Source organism: Amblyraja radiata, chromosome 27 (genome assembly GCF_010909765.2).
Source record: "Amblyraja radiata isolate CabotCenter1 chromosome 27, sAmbRad1.1.pri, whole genome shotgun sequence".
Lineage (NCBI taxonomy): Eukaryota > Metazoa > Chordata > Chondrichthyes > Rajiformes > Rajidae > Amblyraja > Amblyraja radiata.
Window position 1 is genome coordinate 28,024,855 of NC_045982.1, and position 19,741 is coordinate 28,044,595.

The 19,741-nt window shown below is 41.8% G+C and overlaps 1 protein-coding gene across 4 annotated transcripts in view; it reads right to left on the reverse strand.

The window, feature by feature from the left end:
- Nucleotides 1-359: 359 nt before the first annotated feature.
- The window catches only part of stk40 (serine/threonine kinase 40), an 85,538-nt gene continuing 66,156 nt past the window's right edge, over nucleotides 360-19,741 (reverse strand). For all 4 annotated transcript variants that reach the window (XM_033045460.1, XM_033045461.1, XM_033045463.1 and 1 more), the window contains 3 exons: nucleotides 14,848-14,967; nucleotides 9,811-9,895; nucleotides 360-4,706 (listed from right to left, as the gene is read on the reverse strand). In XM_033045460.1, coding sequence (XP_032901351.1) covers nucleotides 4,491-4,706; nucleotides 9,811-9,895; nucleotides 14,848-14,967 — 421 coding nt within the window. In that variant the 3' untranslated portion in view covers nucleotides 360-4,490. The remainder of the gene's footprint in view (nucleotides 4,707-9,810; nucleotides 9,896-14,847; nucleotides 14,968-19,741) is intronic.

The following is a 19,741-nucleotide window of genomic DNA, read 5'->3' on the forward strand; positions in this document are numbered from 1 at the left end:
CATGCCAGGTGGCACAGTGGCGCAGCGGTAGAGTTGATGCGTTACAGCGCCGGAGACCTGGGTTCAATCGTGACTATGGGTGCTGACTGCACAAAGTTTGTATGTTCTCCCCATGACTGCTTGCGTTTTCTCCAAGATCTTCGGCTTCCTCCCATACTACAAAGACGTACAGGTTTGTAGGTTAATTGGCTTGGTATAAATGTGTGGGTGTAGGAAAGTGTTAATGTGCGGGGATCGCTGGTCGGTGGGCCAAAGGGCCTTTTTCCGCGCTGTATCTCTAAACTAATCCGGTTTGGCATTAAACTAGATTATAACAGGTAACCAGATTATAAACCCATGTAACCACACATCAGAATGAGTTTCTCTACAGTATGAAATTTATTGCTGACATGCAAGATTTAATGAAGTACAAAAATATGTCATCTTTATTTTATATAAATTTGTATACAATGATCACAATTCCTTGCTATTGACATCTCATACAACCTACTTCAATTGGTACACCCAGAGGCAGCTTAAACACATAAATCACAGCCATTCACAGGCTGCTGTATTGTTCCAGTCTGATTAGACAATCACATATACCATAAGCACATAATTAGAGGCAACTAAAGAAAAAATGCTCAACAATAAAGCAGATTCCCCAGGATGAACTAAAAATGCATGGCTTTAATTGCGACAAATGGTAATACTTAAGTGTCTTCACGAAATTAGTTTTTTTTTTGAAATTATCAACAATTTACAACAACAAAAAAATAACTGGAGTATCCAAACTAGGGTCAGGCTCAGAAAACTCGACCAAGAGTGAGAAACATTTGAAAAGCAGTTTGATTTTATCCCCAGCTGTTCACTAGGTTTAAAATGGAGCAGGTAAAGGTGTAGCCCTTCATCTGCGAAGGATGGTGGAATAGGAGAGGTAGAGAAGGAAAGAGAGAAAACAGGTCAGGACTACAATGGGTCCCAGTGCTCCGTAAAGCTGTAATTATCCAATGAACAAGGTCTAAGAGAAACAGTCAGACGTGCTGAAGACCATGTCCCCCTATTGATTACGTCAGGTCGACACTTTATTTACACCAAAATATTCTTTAGAGGAGCCACTGTGCTCTTACCACTGAATCCACCCATTACAAGGTGTCATTTTACACATCCGACATGCTTGGAATCAGTTATAGACCCTGAGACTTATAGTTTACAGCTGGATGTGTTACCAATTCCAAACACAAGGCTCCAACAAGCTCAAGAGACAAGTCCAAGTGTGACAGGTTACGTTAAGAAAAACGGTGAACACCACTTATGAGTCAAGACCTGTATTTGAGAACCTACAATCACACCATCTTCTGATGCAGTGTTAACTGGCCAGCAAAAGTCAAAAATTAGTTCAACAAACCTCATGTCACGTTTATAAAGCTACCTTGGCCTTAAAAGACCAATTCATTAATTTTAATATAAGAAAGACCTTCTATACTTTAACCCACCCATTCTCGAGTTTCATCAGAAATTGCTACTTTATGTTCCATTAAATTAGCTCAGATAATATGGGATCTATCCCTCAGCTGTGGATCCCAGCACACGGCAGAGACGGGACTTACAAACACATCTTTGTGAGCCACAATGAAGACTTGTCTCACCAATACAGGAAGACCTCCACACAGCAGGGTTGAGGATTTGCAACCCTGCGCACGTACCTTGTGTGTCGCATAATGGTGGGGAATAGGAAAGCATCTACATAGCACACTAATCCCACAACACTAATCCCTGAGGGGCCCCAAAAGAATCTTCAGACTGTCGCAAATCTTCAATCCAAACTCGTCGCCACCCACCCACCTTGCCTTACCAACCCAAACACAAGTATATTGGTATAGTCAGACACACACACACAGCATAAAAGCTTGAGGGGAAATCACAAACTTAATAAAAATAACTTTCAATTGCATGAATCTTCTTTTGTACAAGACGTCAATCACAAGATCACACTGGCCAATGGTGGCAAATTCCCTGTACAATATCATGCAAAGACCCAAGTGTTTCCATAGTACAAACTGAAAATAAAAGCATTTGAATCTGCTCGATTCCTTCTATACAGCTCTACCCTAGTCAGTGAATATATACTTACCAAATCTTCATGACAAAGTTTAATTACATTTTTGTATAACAAAGGCTTTGTTCACTGCAACAAAGGGTAGGAACACATTTGGAGACCATCATTCAATCACAGGTCTGAGAAAGCTAGAAGCGTTTAACAGACTTTTGAGATTGGATCAAAGGAAAGGAGTTTGCAAAATAAACAAGTCATTAAAAATGGGAAAAATCCTGAATACCTGCGCTCTTCCAGCTGGTAACAATCTCCACTGGATGAATGACGAACTTGTTTGCTTCAGTTCCTTAGAACTATTTCGATCTGCTTTTGATTCAGCACAAGCTTACAGGTAGGACAACGACTAGCTTTTGACTTGAACTATTCAAAGCAACTGATATTGCCCACGAAGGTTCAAAGGTTGCTGTACCTCCCGCGACACGAATCTTTGCGCAACAAAAGATTCTTTAGGAACCTAAGCCTTCCACTAAATAGTGGAGAGCTGTATTTTCACAGGTTAAGTATATTTAGGCAAGACAGGCATTTTATTTAGGGTATTAATATCAAATGAATTTCTCAACAATTTTAGAGTCCAATGAAGCCCAAAACCTACCACATAACAAAATATGTACACAAGACCTCTATATCATTGGTGACCACATCAGAATCATTTTATATACCCTATTAGGCCTAAGATAACTCAAAGCCACACTGAAGTCACTGAGGCAATAACTGGCTGACATGATTGTGCTACAGTTAAACAACTCTCTGAAGACCTCTTAAAATAAGTGTCAGATAATCAGACAGCATCCACATCTTGGTCTTGGGAGAGTGAGCAATATTTAACAGTCTCAACTGTCTTTCAAAAATGGTGGAGAATCCCATGTAGGATGGAATCTATTGCCCAAATCTTAGTCAATGGATATTCGTCACCGGTGAAGATTTTGGAACTAGCTGGTGAAGCTTATTTACCTATTCTGCTGGCACGACATGTTGCCAGATCACAAGTGAGTTTGATATATCCACAACTAACCAGGAGGGAAGCATTGTATTTAACCCAGACCAATGAGGCAGTTAACTGTTCCCCAACGAGGTTTCAAGAGGGGGTGTGATTGACCCTGGCTATTGCCAGCACTCACTCACCGTCTTTATATTTCGAGATTAACAAATCTCTTGCTGCAGGAAAAAAACGGTTCCACCAAAGGAAAAGGTACAAATGAAATGTGCTACAGTATATGATCAGCACAATGATCATAATCAGGCAAGACTCTGCCACCACCCATATTCCACCTCCTTGCCAGTCAATTTCATCGGTGAAATACAGTTTGCAGTTGCACAAATTTAGAAGCGTGGTGGCATAACTGAAGGGGTTAATGGACTCAATTGCAGCAAAGTTATTGATGGCCCTGGACCAAGTTAATCAGGTGCTACACTGGTACACTAGGAACCATCATGGCCAATTCACCTCAAATTTCTGCCAGCATCAACATTGGGTCTTCAAACATTATTGTTGGATAATTCAGACACTCACTCCACACAAAAGTGATGCATTGTCGAGCATAGGAACACCAACAAATATTTTGTGCTTCACTGAAATCCAACGAAGACACTAAATGTTCTCCCTGAGCTTGTTTAAAAGTATAGAAATGACACTAGTGTTCTGCAGCTCAGTGAACTGAAAATTCCAGTGGCCTTGGAACACAAACCACTGGTAGTTTTAAAAAAGAAAATCAAGCTCCAAGATGAAAGCTTTAAATTCCCAAAAAAACACACACAAAAAAACGAGACCAAAAAACAGGGAAAGGTTCACTAAACCAATCATTGCAGATGCACGCATTATAAACGGTTCTGGGAATCACATTGGTTTTCTTTCCTTCACATTTTCTCTTGATGAACATTTTGTACCACATTGAATTTGGCAACAAAAAAAAAAAGACACATGGGGGATGGGTGGGGAGGTAACAAAAAAAAGAAAAAAGCCTACATGTTGCACTATTAGTTGATGGGTAATGCGGGCACATTGGAACTCCATAGCAATGAACTCACCCAATTCTTAATGCTGTTAAATCCCTTACAGTACAAGATCTTATCAGAGCCACAACAGAGGACGAATACCTCAGCCCAGTCTCTCAATATACAGTTCTGAGAAGTGTCTTGATTAAATGAATAAAGAGGTAGATTATATAAAGTAAAACTACACATCTACAACTATCCCAGAAGATGCGGCAATAATGTCCTTTTTAAAGAGCCATCTTCAGTTGTCTCAAAACTACAGCTAATCATTTGAAGAGATTCTGTCCAATGCTACATATCTGTCACAGAATACTGTATTGCTCCGGATTGGTAGTACGTGGCACGATGAGTTTTACTGTGCTGCGAACTTGGCACATGGAGATTCCGGTCCCGTTTCTGCCCGTCATTTCCGCAAATATCGCTGAGCAAGGATTGCTGCATCGAGAGGATTTATGGGCTGGGCGTCATGGCCCAGTCGCCGCACTGGTGGGATGTTACTAAACTGTCTCTTCTGTGCAAAACTCTTCACCTCGTGCATAGTGTTTCCCTCAGCCAGCATTAACTGCTGCCGCATGTAGTTTTCAAATTCATACTGTGACGATTCTTCGGTGACTTTTGCCTGTGCGAGAAAGAGAACGCAGTTAAAGAGATACACTACATTTGACTTTCATTACAGAGAAATAATGACATTTGTTGCAATGTAATTCAAAATTAATGGACCAAACCAAAAATGCCAGTATAGGGTGAAGGTGTAAATATCATCAGCTTTAAAAATGAGATGGTTACTTTATATTGCTGCAAACAACAAGTCATCTCATCAGAATACAACTTAAGACACATTCAGGACCCCCCCCCCCCCCGGAATTGGAACTAAACACTCTGAATAGTCTGCTGCACATTTGTTTAAATGGGCACTATAAAACATGCAACTGAAATAACCTTCCTCCAGAGGGCACTTCAGAATACAATTTTGACCACAACCACAGCTCTTCGTAGTAAGAGTCAGTCATTCGGCTACAGGGTTTGTCACAAGGCCAGCTGCCTGACAAAAAAAGTTGTTTGGTGAATTATTTTCTCATAGCAATTTCGGGCTTGTAAGTAGAACCCCTTCTCTATTTCCATAACTCAATTATCCCTACCAAGTGCAATTGAGGTTGGTATAGATGGAGTCGAGTCAGTGTCACGCAGTGTGGAAACAGGTCCTTCAGCCCAACCTGCCCACACCGACCAGCATGCCCCATCTATACCAGTCCCAGCTGTCTGCATTTGGCCCATATCTCTCTGAACCTATCCTATTCCATGTTCCTGTCCAAATGTTTTTAAAATGTTCTGATAAAACCTGCCTCAACTTCCTACTCTGGCAGCTTGTCCATATATTACAACCCTTCGTGTAAAAACACTGCCCCAAGGTTCCTAACAAGTCTTTCCCACCTCATCTTAAACCTATGTCCTCTGGTTCTCGATTTCCCTACCCTGGGTAAAAGAGACTGTGCATTTACCCTAACTATTCCTCTCATGATCTTACACACCTCTAAGATCACGCGTCATCCTCCTGTGCCTCAAGAAATAAAGTCCTAGCCTGCTCAACTTCTCCTTACAATTCAGGCCCTCGAGCCCTGGCAACATGCTTGAAAATCTTCTCTGCAACCTTTCCAGTTTAACACCATTTTTCCTCTAACAGGGTAACCAAAACTGAACACAATACTCAAATGTGGCCTCACCAATGTCTTGTACAATTGTAACATTATCTCCCAACTCTAGTGTGCCCAAAAGTAACCTGAAAAAATGTACAATCGCTAGCTTAATGGACCTGTTCCACTTAGATGACTCTTTAGGCGACCGCCAGGGACCAATTTTAATGGAATTCACCTATGACACCTGGCGATAACCTACAACAACAAAAATTGTTGCCACTGTCGCCGAAAATGTTCAACATGTTGAAAATATTGTGGCAGTCGCCCAAAAAATTCGCATAAGTGGGACAGGGCCATTAGACTCCTGTGCCCTGGGGAAAAATTGACCATTCCCCTAATTTATGCTTATCATGATTTCATATACTTGAAATATTGCCCAAGCTCCATGGAAAAAAAAATTCCAGCCTATCCAGTCTCTCGTTACAACTGGAGCCTTTCAGTCCTGGGCGCATTTTTTTTCTACTCCCTTTTCAGCTTAATGACATCCTTGCTATATTTAGATGGCTAGAACGGCACATAATACACCCAAGTGTGTTCTCACAACATATTGAACAGTTGAAACTTGACGTTCCAATTCTTGCACAGAATATCCCGACTGATGAAGACAAACCGACAAAATGCCTTCACCACCATCACCACTTTCGGGGAACTACGGACAGGCACCTTGCATTTTGTGTGTTTGATTTGTGTGTTTTTATAAATAAAGCACGTATTAATTCAATGCCAAAGCTTGATTTACACGCTTGTATTTTTGGAGTAACGCGCTTAAATTTCCACCTGGCAGCGTAGTGGCAAATGTGTTTTTGTCTTACGCTGCTTTTCAAGAAGGCGACCACTGTGGAAAATGCGAAGTGCTGCTATGTATCTATTTCATGAGTCCCTAGGATCTTGCCATTACTCTGCAAGTCTAGCCCTGCATTCATTTACAAATATGCAACACTACATTTGTCAGTGTTAAATTTCATATGGCCCACTTTCTCAGTTGCTATAGATCCTGTCTATCTGAATTAACCTTCCTCACTACCCACTATCCCAACAATTTTTGGAGTCATCCACAAGCTTACTAACCATGACAACTACACTCTCATACAAATCAATATATATATATAACGAAGAACAGTGAGCGCAGGACTTGATTTCTAAATGATTTAGATGCAGTCTAAAAAAAACAACCATCCACTACTACACTCAGCCTCCTAGGCTAGGGTAGCTCCTCATGGATCCCACATGATCTAACCTTGCTGGTTATTCTAAGGATAGCCACTGAAAAAAAAACAGCAAGTCAAGATCATGACTGGTGCCTCGAGTATGGTTTCATAAATTTTCTGTGGTTAACAACTAAAATGGCAATTTCAATAACAGTTCAACACTGAACAACCAACTGACACTTCCATCACACAAATAACTCCAGCAAATGACTGTTATGCCATGCGTCAAGCATAAATGCATAACACAAGTTCAAATACCATTGAAAGATAAACATCAATTCAATAATAACAAATAATCCTCTTCCCCATAAAAAATCTTATGATCTGTGTGGGGCCCCAGCATTACACAATATGCACTAAGTGCTTGAAGAAGCCGAATTCCAGATATGCTTGCAGATGTCACTGGGTCAAGAGTCATGTCAACTCAATCGTTACTTCAAGAGGTTTGGAAATGCAAGGACAAAAGGCAAATTCAATTTGTCAAGAACAAATACCATCTGGAGCACCAAACTCAATTTAACCACTGATTCACTGAAATGTATTGGTCCTGGAGGGGCAAAAATTCACCAAATAATGCCGGGGCTTCATGTTGAGAGCAGGTACAAACTACGCAAGTAGGTAGCAAATTTGCACAGAGGTTAGTGCTGCTGCTTCAAAACTGTAGGGGACCTGAATGCTGTCTGTATGGAGGTTGTAAAGAGTTACGAGTGTTTTATCGCCATATGTACCAAAATTGAACTATTAAATTGTTACTTGCACGCTTTTCCTGACTGTGTAGGTTTTCTCTGGGTTCTCCAGTTAAGTAATTAGATTTGTAATATGATCTAAATTATTTTATTAATTAATTACTTGTATAATTAACTTATGCCAATTTTATTTATTTATTTAGCGAATGCAAAGTCCTTTAGCCAAGCAGTTGCCTCTTGATCTGCTGTATGAAGGGCGACAAGTCCTCCTTTGAGTCTTTGTTGAGGGCATGCTTCAATGATGTGTTGCATTGTTTGCTGCTCTTCACAAGCACACCATGCCAATTAATTAGCCTAGATAAACTATTCTTTGCTTCAGTTAATAGTGAAAAAAATTGAAGGGTTGCTGATGAATATGTATGAAAGAGGAAGTCACAAGGGTACAAAGAAATAAGGAGGGGGATATGAAATTAATTGGCTTGCTACTCCAAGTCAGAATGAATCAAAAAGTATTCTTGTGTGTCATGCAAGATAAGTTGAGTTGAAGGAAGTGAATGACATTGGAATAAGAGTGACCTCTAAAACCTTTTATATGTTTAACTAGATGCAACTGTTCTGTACCTCTGCTCCATTTTCCTGCCTTGCCCACTGCCAAAACAATATTTCTCCCACATTGATCCCGTTGCACCATAGCCTAATATAATCAGGATAAATACAGATAAACTATTTTCTCTGGTGAGAGCATTTTCCAAAATAGTGGGGTATAAAATCTTATAATTAGAACTAGGCTACTTGAGAGGGAAGTTGCAAGAGTTTCTCCACACACTGTTGGAAATACGTACCAAACTCTAAATTGTTGTGGATCACCTAACACCAATTCAAGATTGAGATTAGAATTTTATTTGGAGAAGAGTACAGATGATTAAATGAGGTACAGAACACACAAAGGGATATATAGATCACTCTTAATGTTCTTCATTCCATTCAACTAAATGGTTGGTGCAGCAGAGATGGAGCCTCACAGTACCAGAGACCCGGGTTCAATCCGCACCTCGGGCACAGCCTACACGTTCATTGTCAAATGCCTTTCGTCGCACATCCCAAAGACACACGGATTGGTAAATAAACTGGCCACCATAAGTTGCCATTGGTGTGTACATGGAGGGGTAGAAACAGAGTTTGAGTTGGGGGGAGTTGATAGGGATATATGGAGAATTAAACAGGATGTAATGATGGTAGCCCATGTTATACCTCTTAGACTTCTGAGTTCCTTGAATGACTAAATGTTTAAAGAATAATAGTCAAGGACATCAGGAACTGGGCAAGATACGGCCAGAAGGATCAAACAAGCTAGATGTTCTTTTTGGTCTCTGTTGAATTGAGGCGCCATCATTAGCCTAACTATGTGACTTAACATGGAAGGAAAACACACCCACTCATGGGTGCTTGTTAAAAAGTATGTGTGCATGATTTTGAGATAACATTAGCACTGGTTGGATTACAATATGGTTATTCACACCCTGGGGTTGGTAGCCAAAGCCTGAGGACAACATTATTTTGAACAGTTTGTCCAAAGAAAAAGTGCTTCCAGGGGATGTAAAAACAAAAAAGTCAGCAGCCATCTTATGAAGCAATCATATGATTGCCTAAGAGATACTGCAAGATAGACTGGCTACACAATAATTCTGGTGCACATGCTGGCTAACTCCCAGCGCCTGGAAGCTTGCATGATTCATTGTAACTGAAGCCAGGCGTGCAGTGTCAAATTAATAGTTGAAACATCAGAATAATTAGTGGAAGCCACAAGAGTGATGAGTTTGAGAGCAAGTGAGTCACTTTGCCCCACTGCAGCTTCATTAAGCTTACATGTTTCATTTGGTTAGCAAACCCAAATAAAACACTTGGACTCGTGCACAAATATGGGGTGGGTGCTCTGAAACAATATCATTACGTCACTGAGTTGCAAAGATGAGGTTGCTATATGTTTACACAACAGCACCAACCCAAACCAGACAACTCCCTGCTATGGAATTAAACCCTACACACCAAAATTATTGCATTTAGGCAATCTGGATTTTAATCGCATTGATTAATGTTTCAGTAGCACAGGATCATTGGACTAAATGCTTTCATACCTCTTGTAAGATTTCTGGATTGTTGACTTGGTCATCAATATCTGGCACCACCTGCAAAGGACCACTAAGCGATGAAAGAGACTGCCTGCAAAAAAATCCAGAAGTATTTTGTCAAAACAAAAATACGCACTCACATACTTATTCTTAAACAATACAAGACTGTTATTTAGCTGAGATCGTGGCAGGTACTGGGAGACAAATGCATCTTGAGTCTCAATGTAAGCCAAGGCCCTTACCAGAAAAAAAGGATTTAATTCACTTTTTCTCAGTCTGCATCAGAACTATCCAGCTCTGCTGCTGTGCCCATTTGTAGAACTTAACATCGTTTTTTCTCTCCATGGACATGTTGGTCGTTGTTGGGCATTAACTACAGCCATTGACCTGCTTTTCACAGCTTTTAAAAGGTGGCTTTTTAACTGTACTCATTAATTTATTAACGAGGTGATTTAGAATCAGTCATTTAGCACGGAAACGGGCCTTCAGCCCAAAGTGTCCATGCCGACCAAGATGCCCTATCGATGCAAGTCCAACCCACCCATGGAACCCCCACCATCACCTTGAATCTATGTCTTCTGGTTCTTGATTCCTCTATTCTGGGTAAAAGACTGTGCACTCATCCCATCTACTCTCCTCATGATTTTATACACCTCAAAATTATCATCCCTCAGCCTCCTGCGCTCCAAAGAATAAAGTCTTTGAATAAAGAATAAAGAGTAGCCTGTCCAACCCATCCGTGTAACTCAGGCTCTTGAGTCCTGGCAACATGCTTGCAAATCATCTCTGCACTCTTTCTAGCTTAATGACATCCTTCCTAATTGAAGGTGACAATTACTGAACGCAATACTCCAAATGCTGCCTCACCAACATATTATACAATGTAAGAGAACTTACCCAACTTCCTGACTGATGAAAGCCTTCTTGACCTGTGAAGCCACTTTCAGGGAACAATGTAGATCCCTCTGCTCCCTGGGGCCCCATCATTCACTGTGAAGGTCCTGCTCTGGTTTAAGTTTCCAAAATGTAACACTCTCACTTATCTGCATTAAACTCCAACTGGATCACAATGTCAATCCCAATCCGAGAAACACCTTTTGTTTTTACCAATCCCTCCCCTGTCCTCCAGAAACTTATTTTCTTTCTTTCCAAATTCTGATGAAGGGTCTTTGACCTGAAACATGGTATATTTCTTCTTCCACAGACACTGCCGGACCTGAAAACTGTTTCCAGCGTTGTACTGTTTTTTTTATTTTGGAGTTCCAGCAGCTGTAGTAGATTTCCAGGATTTTAAAATGATATGGCCTGGGGCAAGAGGCAGGGCAGAACATTTCCCTCTCGTTGAGTCATCATGAAGACTGTGAATCATGTGCAATAAATAGATTCCCATGGCAACAAGATCCCTTTGAAGGAAGAAAAGCAACTAAGCAATCAATATTTTGCGAAGGGGAATAGCTGGAATTGAAATGGCAAAGTGTTGTTCAGCTCAGACGATGTCATCTTATATCTGAATCTGCATGCATTATTCCCAACTTGCCATGGTTACAACAAGATTCTTGAAAAAATGTTCATTAGAATATTTAAGTCTGCAAATAACCAGGGACAGGAGTAGCATCTTTGAAAGCGTGCAATAACTTTGTTTTAAACAGTAGAGCTGCTGTCTCTCAGCGCTAAAGTGCCGGGTTCGAGCTTGACGTTGGGTGCTCTGTGTGGAGTTTGCATGTTCTCTCTGTGACCACATTTCCTTCGGGTGCTCCAGTTGCCTCCCTCATCCCAAAGACGTGCGGGTTTGTTGGTTAATTGGCCTCTAAATTGCCCCTTGTGTGTAGGGAGTGGATGCGAAAGTGGGCAAACAGTATTTGTGTGAATTGGTGCTCACTGGATGGCTTGGACTCAGTGGGATGTGGGGCCTGTTTCCACTCTGTACCTTTCAATTAAATCAGTTTGTACCACAGGTAACTGAAGAATGGGCAAACCTGTTTCCAACCTATCCAAGACAGTGGATGATATCAACATCGATATTGAGGAAGAATGCAGTAAACAGATGTATAGCATTTTTAAAAGTGGAAAAGAACAGGCATGTAAGCGTGGAAACAACTCACAATCTGATCATTTGTCCAGTCTTCAATGTTGTGCATAATGCTGAGGGGAGACAGTTAATGTGTAGTGCTGTTTATAAAATAGGAAATAGTCCATGTTGCTGCAGGGCAGCCAGCCCAAAATTAATAATGAACAAATTATTGTTAATAACATTGAGGCACAGAAATGACAATGTTGTGAGGACATTAAGGCTTGTCAGTATTAATTTGTTATGATGAGATCAAGTTTGATTGATGGCTGTTTTTCTAAACCAGAGATTAACATGGAGAATAATCAGATTGCAGAATTGGATTTTGGCAAGATATTTCACCAGGTCCACCTTAAGTAAAAGTTTAAACCCCACGAGAGGCTAGAGGAAGTTCAATGAAAGCAATAGCTATCAGGCTTTGGGAGTTTTAGGAGTGGGGACTCGCGTGCTGTGGAGCCTTTCAAGGTCCCTTGCTTTTCAGGTTATAGATGAATGACTTGGGTTTTATAACCAGGATTTACCAATAATACTGCAATCAACGGTGCAGTTATTTGTGAGTAAGAAAGTTCTAGGCCACAGGAAGACACCAAGAAAGTAATTAGATGTTGTGCTAAAATGGTCAGGTAATTAATCTGGGGAGGGAAAACAAGGCTTGGGTATGAATGCATGATACTAAGCAGCGTAGAGAACTGGGGATGTCACAACGTTTTCAGGTCATGACACAAGCAGATAGCCAGTTATGACAGCATACTTGCCTTTATTAGAATTAATGGAAGGAAGGGCAGAAATGTTTCCCACATCTCCATCCTACACAGCTTACCCCTTGACATAACACAAAGTACAGGAGTAACTCAGCAGGCCAGGCAGCATCTATGAAGGGAATGGGCAGACGACGTTTTGGGTTGGGACCCTTCATCAGACAATAACCCAGGTGTGATCCCAGTAGGCTTTACACAATAGTAAAACAACTCTCTCGCGCCTACAAGCCAATACGCTGGAATAAAGACTGACATACTATTTTTCCCTCAATCGCTTGCTTCAGCTGTATGTTGGCTTCAGTAACTTGCTTCGAAGCACACCTGGATCCTTTTGAATATCAACATTACCCACATTGTTGCCATTGAACAAATACTCTTCTTCTGTATTTGTGGATGATCTCTTATTTTTCTACATTATATTCATTTTGCAACGCTGTCACCCACTCAGTTTGTCGGTATGACTTAGAAGTCATCTCACATCTTCCTCTGCACTCACATCCCACCTAGTTTTTTTTATCATTAGCAAATGTGAGAATTTGACTTTTCAACCACCCAGCATTGACACAGATAGGGAATAGCCGAGACCCCACTAGTGTTCACCTGCCACTAGGGGCGCCGGGGAGATGGCTGCCTTGCCGGCAGTCTGTTCGTATTTTCTTTCATTTTGTTATTTTTTAGTGCTTTAAAACTTTGTTTTAATGTTCTTCGGTTTATTTTATGTGGGGGAGGGGGGGGGATGGGATCGATGGGAAACTTTTATTCAAGCTCTTACTTTCCCGGAGATGTGATCAATTTTCGGATCACATTCTCCGGGCTCTGCAGCCTACCATCGATGGAGCTGGAAGCCTCCTCGGATTGTCCTAAGCCCCACTACTAGTTGCGGACTTAACATCGGAGCTGATCCCTTGCCTGGGATCGCTCCCACCGCGACCACCGCGGAATCACCATCAAGGGCTCGCAGTCTCGGGTGAGGCTAGTCGGGAGCTCCGACGTCTCGGAAGGTTCAACCAGCCCCGACGCGAGGTTCAATAGCTCGGCGCGAGGGAGCTGATATTGCCCCGATGCGGGAGCCTGATCGCCTCGACGTGGAGGGCCCGAACGCCGCCAGCTACGGGAGTCAAGATCATCCCGTCAATGGCAGCTCGAGGCCCACGACCGAGGAAGAACAAAAGGAAGAGACTTGAACTTTATTTTGCCTTCCATCACAGTGTGGAATGTGTAGGAGTCACTGTGGTGGATGTTTATGTTAAAATGTGTTTTTTTGAGTGATCTGTTGCTTTTAATTGTATGACTGACCTGGCCAATGAAATTCCTCGTATGTTGCAAAACATACTTGGCGAATAAAGTGTGATTCTGATTCTGTTAAGGGTAACTTTATTCCCACTGTCTAACGAATAATTCTCTATCCATCATCACATTACTCCTGTGTAGGAGGGCAACTGACAAGACTGCAGTTGTTCTTTCCTTTAAAAATAAAACTCCTATTTCCTTTAACAAGAAAGAAACTGTGTGAACATGAATGATCTATTTCCTCTGGCAGATTGATAACTAGCGGCATATAATTAAACTAATTGATAAAAAGCTGAGGAGGAGGGTTGATTAAAAAAGAAATGACACCAAGTACTCAGGGTCTGGAACTCTGCCTGATAAGATGCCAGGGGCAATGGTGGAGCGACACATTTAAAAAAGGTACCTGGTTGGACACATGTGGGACCTCAAACTACACATCTACGACCAGAGAGCTGGTAAACGGGAGCAACCCAAATAGTTCAATGTTTGGCCAGCATCAACACTCGAGTGTCACAAGTTCTTATGAAAATATCATTACTCTCACTCACTCATTTTCTGGTCCTGACTTTGTATGGGGTTATCTTGGAGTGTCTAAGTGTAAAAGGCCTGTTTGGAATTTGACAGAATTCACAGTTCAAAGACAAATGAGGCAATGCTTTTTATAAGGGTAGAGGAAAACAGGAATCAAATGTTCTTTTCTCGCCAAGATGACACATCTCTTGCTGACAATGTGAAAGCACAGTGTCAGTCACACTTACAGCAACAGATAGGCAAGAGATGTGGTCAAGAGGAACTCTGATCCAAAGATTACAGTATGTGATGGTGATGGCAACGTAAAGAAGGAACGGGAACTCTGAAGCTCCATTGATAGGACTTGAGGGGGGGTAGGCAGGTATGAAGCTATGCTTTACTGAACGGCAGACTTACCACGTAGCGATGATGGAGCTCAATGAATCCAACACTTCAGTTGCTGTCAGCCTTTGCTGTGGATCCAGAAGTAACAACTTCTGAATCAAACAAACTGTGTTTTCTGATACACGGCAGTCTCTGTCAGAGAGGAAAGATATAAAATAATTAATATTGCTGAACGGCACCTTTACAAAAACACACTGAACCCACAACATTATGCCAGCTGCACAATAAAAGTCTTGAATCTATTTGACACAAAGCTATGTAAACCATGAGTCATATAGCAGCACACCCAATACCTTAGGCATAAGACAAGCAACAAAACCAGTGAGTAATGCTCACATAAAATCCACCTCCCAAAATAAAACTAATCCTACAGATCTGAGCTGCAGCAACACTCAAAAGCAAACACTGGCGAGATCAATGTTATATTGTTAATGGAAATTAATTCTAACGAAAAATGTTATTCACTGCAAAGCAATATATGCAATATGAACAGGGCTGAAAAGGAAGGAAATCAATGATCAACAAAAGGGCATACATTTCCCACCAAGAACGTGATGATTTTCATCATATAATGGACGAGGATTGACCCAAACAACCCCCCCCCCCCCAACGTTTGGGCGGCTAAAACAAATAGCAAATATCATGTAAACAAACTGGTTATATGTTGAAACGAAAGGTTAATGCAATGGCAAATCATCAGGCTTTGAATTCCCACTCATAACTTGGCCAACTTTGAAATTCTGTTAAATGAACCACAGCATCAAACACTCGTTTAAAACATTGAGGGAGTGCAACTAACATACTCAACTGAATATGGCTTGGTGACATTTTGGGTTGGGACACTTTTTCAGACATATGGGGGGAGGGGGGTTTGGAGGGGGGAGCAAAAAAAGCTGGGAGAGAAGAGGAGACAAAGCATGGCAAGTAATAGGTGAACACAGATGAGGATCTCTCCAGATACAGAATTCAAAGATTCACCACCCGTTCAGTAAAGACTTTTATCATCATCTCAGTTCTAAATGGGAAATCCCTTAATCACTAGCCCAAAACCCCAAGGCTAGGGGTACATCATCCACCCTCTTTTGTCAAGATGTGCAAGAACTTTGTAGGTTTCAAGATCACCTAAACTCTTGCAAAAAAATGCCACAAAGGGCTGGAGCACCTCAGCAGGCCAGGAAACATCTCTGGGGAACATGGATATGTGATGTTTCGGGTCTGAGGAAGGGTCAGCTGATCTATGTTTTCCATATCTATGTGACCCGCTGAGTTCCTCCTGCACTGTAGTTTGGAAAAGCAGCATCTGCAGTTCCTTGCTTCTACTCTAGAAAACGGAGCTTGGTTCTTGGTCCTCCAAAATATTCCAAATGGAATTTAAACTGGAGGTGGTGGAGGGAGGACTTAAGCCAGAAAGGGTTATTGGGAAGAAAGAGCTACTTTAAATTTAGTTGCATCTGGTTGGGTAACTATAGTAGGGTGGAGATTATTCCATGCTTTAATTGTGCGGGGGAAGAACGAATTGCTGTATACATCTGTCTTTGTAGCTGGAATCACAAATTGGATCAAATGCCCTCGTCTGCTCCTAATTGGTTTGGGTTTGGTGTAGGTCTTGTAATCTATGTAATAAGCTTAGCATATTTCTTGTTATATCATCGATCTCCCATCCCCGAAACTAGTCTGGTTAGTTCTTGTTACACTCCCTCAAAAGTAAATACATGCTTTATTGGATGAGACTACTCAGACTGTGTACAGTATTCCAGCTATGATCTCAGTAAGGTTCCATATAACAATAGTACAATATCTTTACTGCTGTACTCAAATCATCTTGCAATAAAGCCCATCCATGCATTACATGCATGTGGCACCTGCCTGCAAACTTTCAGTGATTTATTACATGAACATCCAGACCTCTTTGAACATCAACATTCTCCAATTTATTAACATTTAAAAATTACTGTGTTCTGTTTCTACCAGTGGAAAATATCCTATTGATCCACATGGGACTCCATTTATCCATTCACTCAGTTCAGCTTTTTGTCCTTCACAGCCTCAACACCACTCTCAATGCCACTCAGTTTGGTGTCAAGAGCAAATTTGGAAGTATTATTACATTTGAGCCCAGCAGCCAAATTATAAATAATTTGAGATCAAAGTACCTATCCTTACGATATCAAATTGTCACAGGCTGCCAATCCGGGAAAGACCTATTTATTCTTAGTTTTATTTAACCTGTTGTCCAACTCTTGGTCCACTTAAGTAAACTACTCCCAGTTTCACATGCTTTAACTTTGATCCTTACCCCTTATCCTGTTTTTGAAGGAAACAGGGTTTATTCCAGTGCCCAGCTCTCCTGCCCTGAGCCACATTGCCTGTGTCAGCAGACCCACTCGAGTAGTCTTTTGTTGGGAGCCCGTTAGTTCAGCACAGTTGACTGTGATGGGATTGGTGTCTCGGCACAGGAGCCTCTCTAGACTTACCGGCAATCAAGGCTGCCAATGTGGCCAGAGCCATTCAACATATGTAACATTTGAATAACACCGGGAAAACCTGGTTTAAATTTTTTTTTCAAATAATATAAAAATACCCATGTAAACAATTTAAAACATAGAACATAGAACTGCACAGGCACAGGCCCCTCACCCCCAAGGTTTGTGCCGAACATGATGCCTGGTTACACTGATCTCATCTGGCTGTACTTGATCCATCTCCCTCTATTCCCTGCACTTCCGTGTGCCTATCCAAAAGCCTCAAATGCCACTATCGTAGCTGCCTTCATCATCACCGCTGGCAATGTGTTCCAGGCCCTCACCATTCTGTAAACAAAAAAAACTAGCCCCGCACATCTCCATTAAACATTCCCCCTCTCACGTTATAGCTATGCCCTCCAATGTTGGACATTACCACCTTGGGAATATGGTTCACTGTCTACAACTCATAATTTTACATAGCGGTACTTCTGTCAAGCCTCCCATCTGCCTCTCTTGCTCCAGAAAAAACAATAAATTCCACCTAAAACAAAAGTCTATCCAATCTCTTCATGTAGCCGAGACCCTCTAACCCAGGCAGCATTCCGGCATAAACATCGAAACTATAAATTAAATAACTTTTCCTCACAGCCGCCAACTGCTCACATTTATTTGAAGGGGATTGCTGCACTTACATAGAAACATAGAAATTAGGTGCCGGAGTAGGCCATTCGGCCCTTCGAGCCTGCACCGCCATTCAATATGATCATGGCTGATCATCCAACTCAGTATCCCGTACCTGCCTTCTCTCCATACCCTTTGATCCCCTTAGCCACAAGGGCCACATCTAACTCCCGCTTAAATATAGCCAATGAACTGGCCTTGACTACCCTCTGTGGCAGAGAGTTCCAGAGATTCACCACTCTGTGTGAAAAAAGTTCTTCTCATCTCGGTTTTAAAGGATTTCCCCCTTATCCTTAAGCTGTGACCCCTTGTCCTGGACATCCCCAACATCGGGAGCAATCTTCCTGCATCTAGCCTGTCCAACCCCTTAAGAATTTTATAAGTTTCTATAAGATCCCCTCTCAATCTCCTAAATTCTAGAGAGTATAAACCAAGTCTATCCAGTCTTTCTTCATAAGACAGTCCTGACATCCCAGGAATCAGTCTGGTGAACCTTCTCTGCACTCCCTCTAGGGCAATAATGTCCTTCCTCAGATTTGGAGACCAAAACTGTACGCAATACTCCAGGTGTGGTCTCACCAAGACCCTGTACAACTGCAGTAGAACCTCCCTGCTCCTATACTCAAATCCTTTTGCTATGAAAGCTAACATACCATTCGCTTTCTTCACTGCCTGCTGCACCTGCATGCCTACTTTCAATGACTGGAGTACCATGACACCCAGGTCTCGCTGCATCTCCCCTTTTCCTAGTCGGCCACCATTTAGATAATAGTCTGCTTTCCTGTTTTTGCCACCAAAATGGATAACCTCACATTTATCCACATTGTACTGCATCTGCCAAACATTTGCCCACTCACCCAGCCTATCCAAGTCACCTTGGAGTCTCCTAGCATCCTCCTCACAGCTAACACTGCCCCCCAGCTTAGTGTCATCTGCAAACTTGGAGATATTGCCTTCAATTCCCTCATCCAGATCATTAATATATATTGTAAATAGCTGGGGTCCCAGCACTGAGCCTTGCGGTACCCCACTAGTCACTGCCTGCCATTGTGAAAAGGACCCGTTTACTCCTACTCTTTGCTTCCTGTTTGCCAGCCAGTTCTCTATCCACATCAATACTGAACCCCCAATGCCGTGTGCTTTAAGTTTGTATACTAATCTCTTATGTGGGACCTTGTCGAAAGCCTTCTGGAAGTCCAGATACACCACATCCACTGGTTCTCCCCTATCCATGCTACTAGTTACATCCTCGAAAAATTCTATAAGATTCGTCAGACATGATTTACCTTTTGTAAATCCATGCTGACTTTGTCCAATGATTTCACCACTTTCCAAATGTGCTGCTATCCCATCTTTAATAACTGACTCTAGCAGTTTCCCCACTACCGATGTTAGACTAACTGGTCTGTAATTCCCCGTTTTCTCTCTCCCTCCCTTCTTAAAAAGTGGGGTTACGTTTGCTACCCACCAATCCTCAGGAACTACTCCAGAATCTAAAGAGTTTTGAAAGATTATTACTAATGCATCCACTATTTCTGGAGCTACTTCCTTAAGTACTCTGGGATGCAGCCTATCTGGCCCTGGGGATTTATCAGCCTTTAATCCATTCAATTTACCCAACACCACTTCCCGGCTAACCTGGATTTCACTCAATTCCTCCAACTCCTTTGACACGCGGTCCCCTGCTATTTCCGGCAGATTATTTATGTCTTCCTTAGTGAAGACGGAACCAAAGTAGTTATTCAATTGGTCCGCCATAT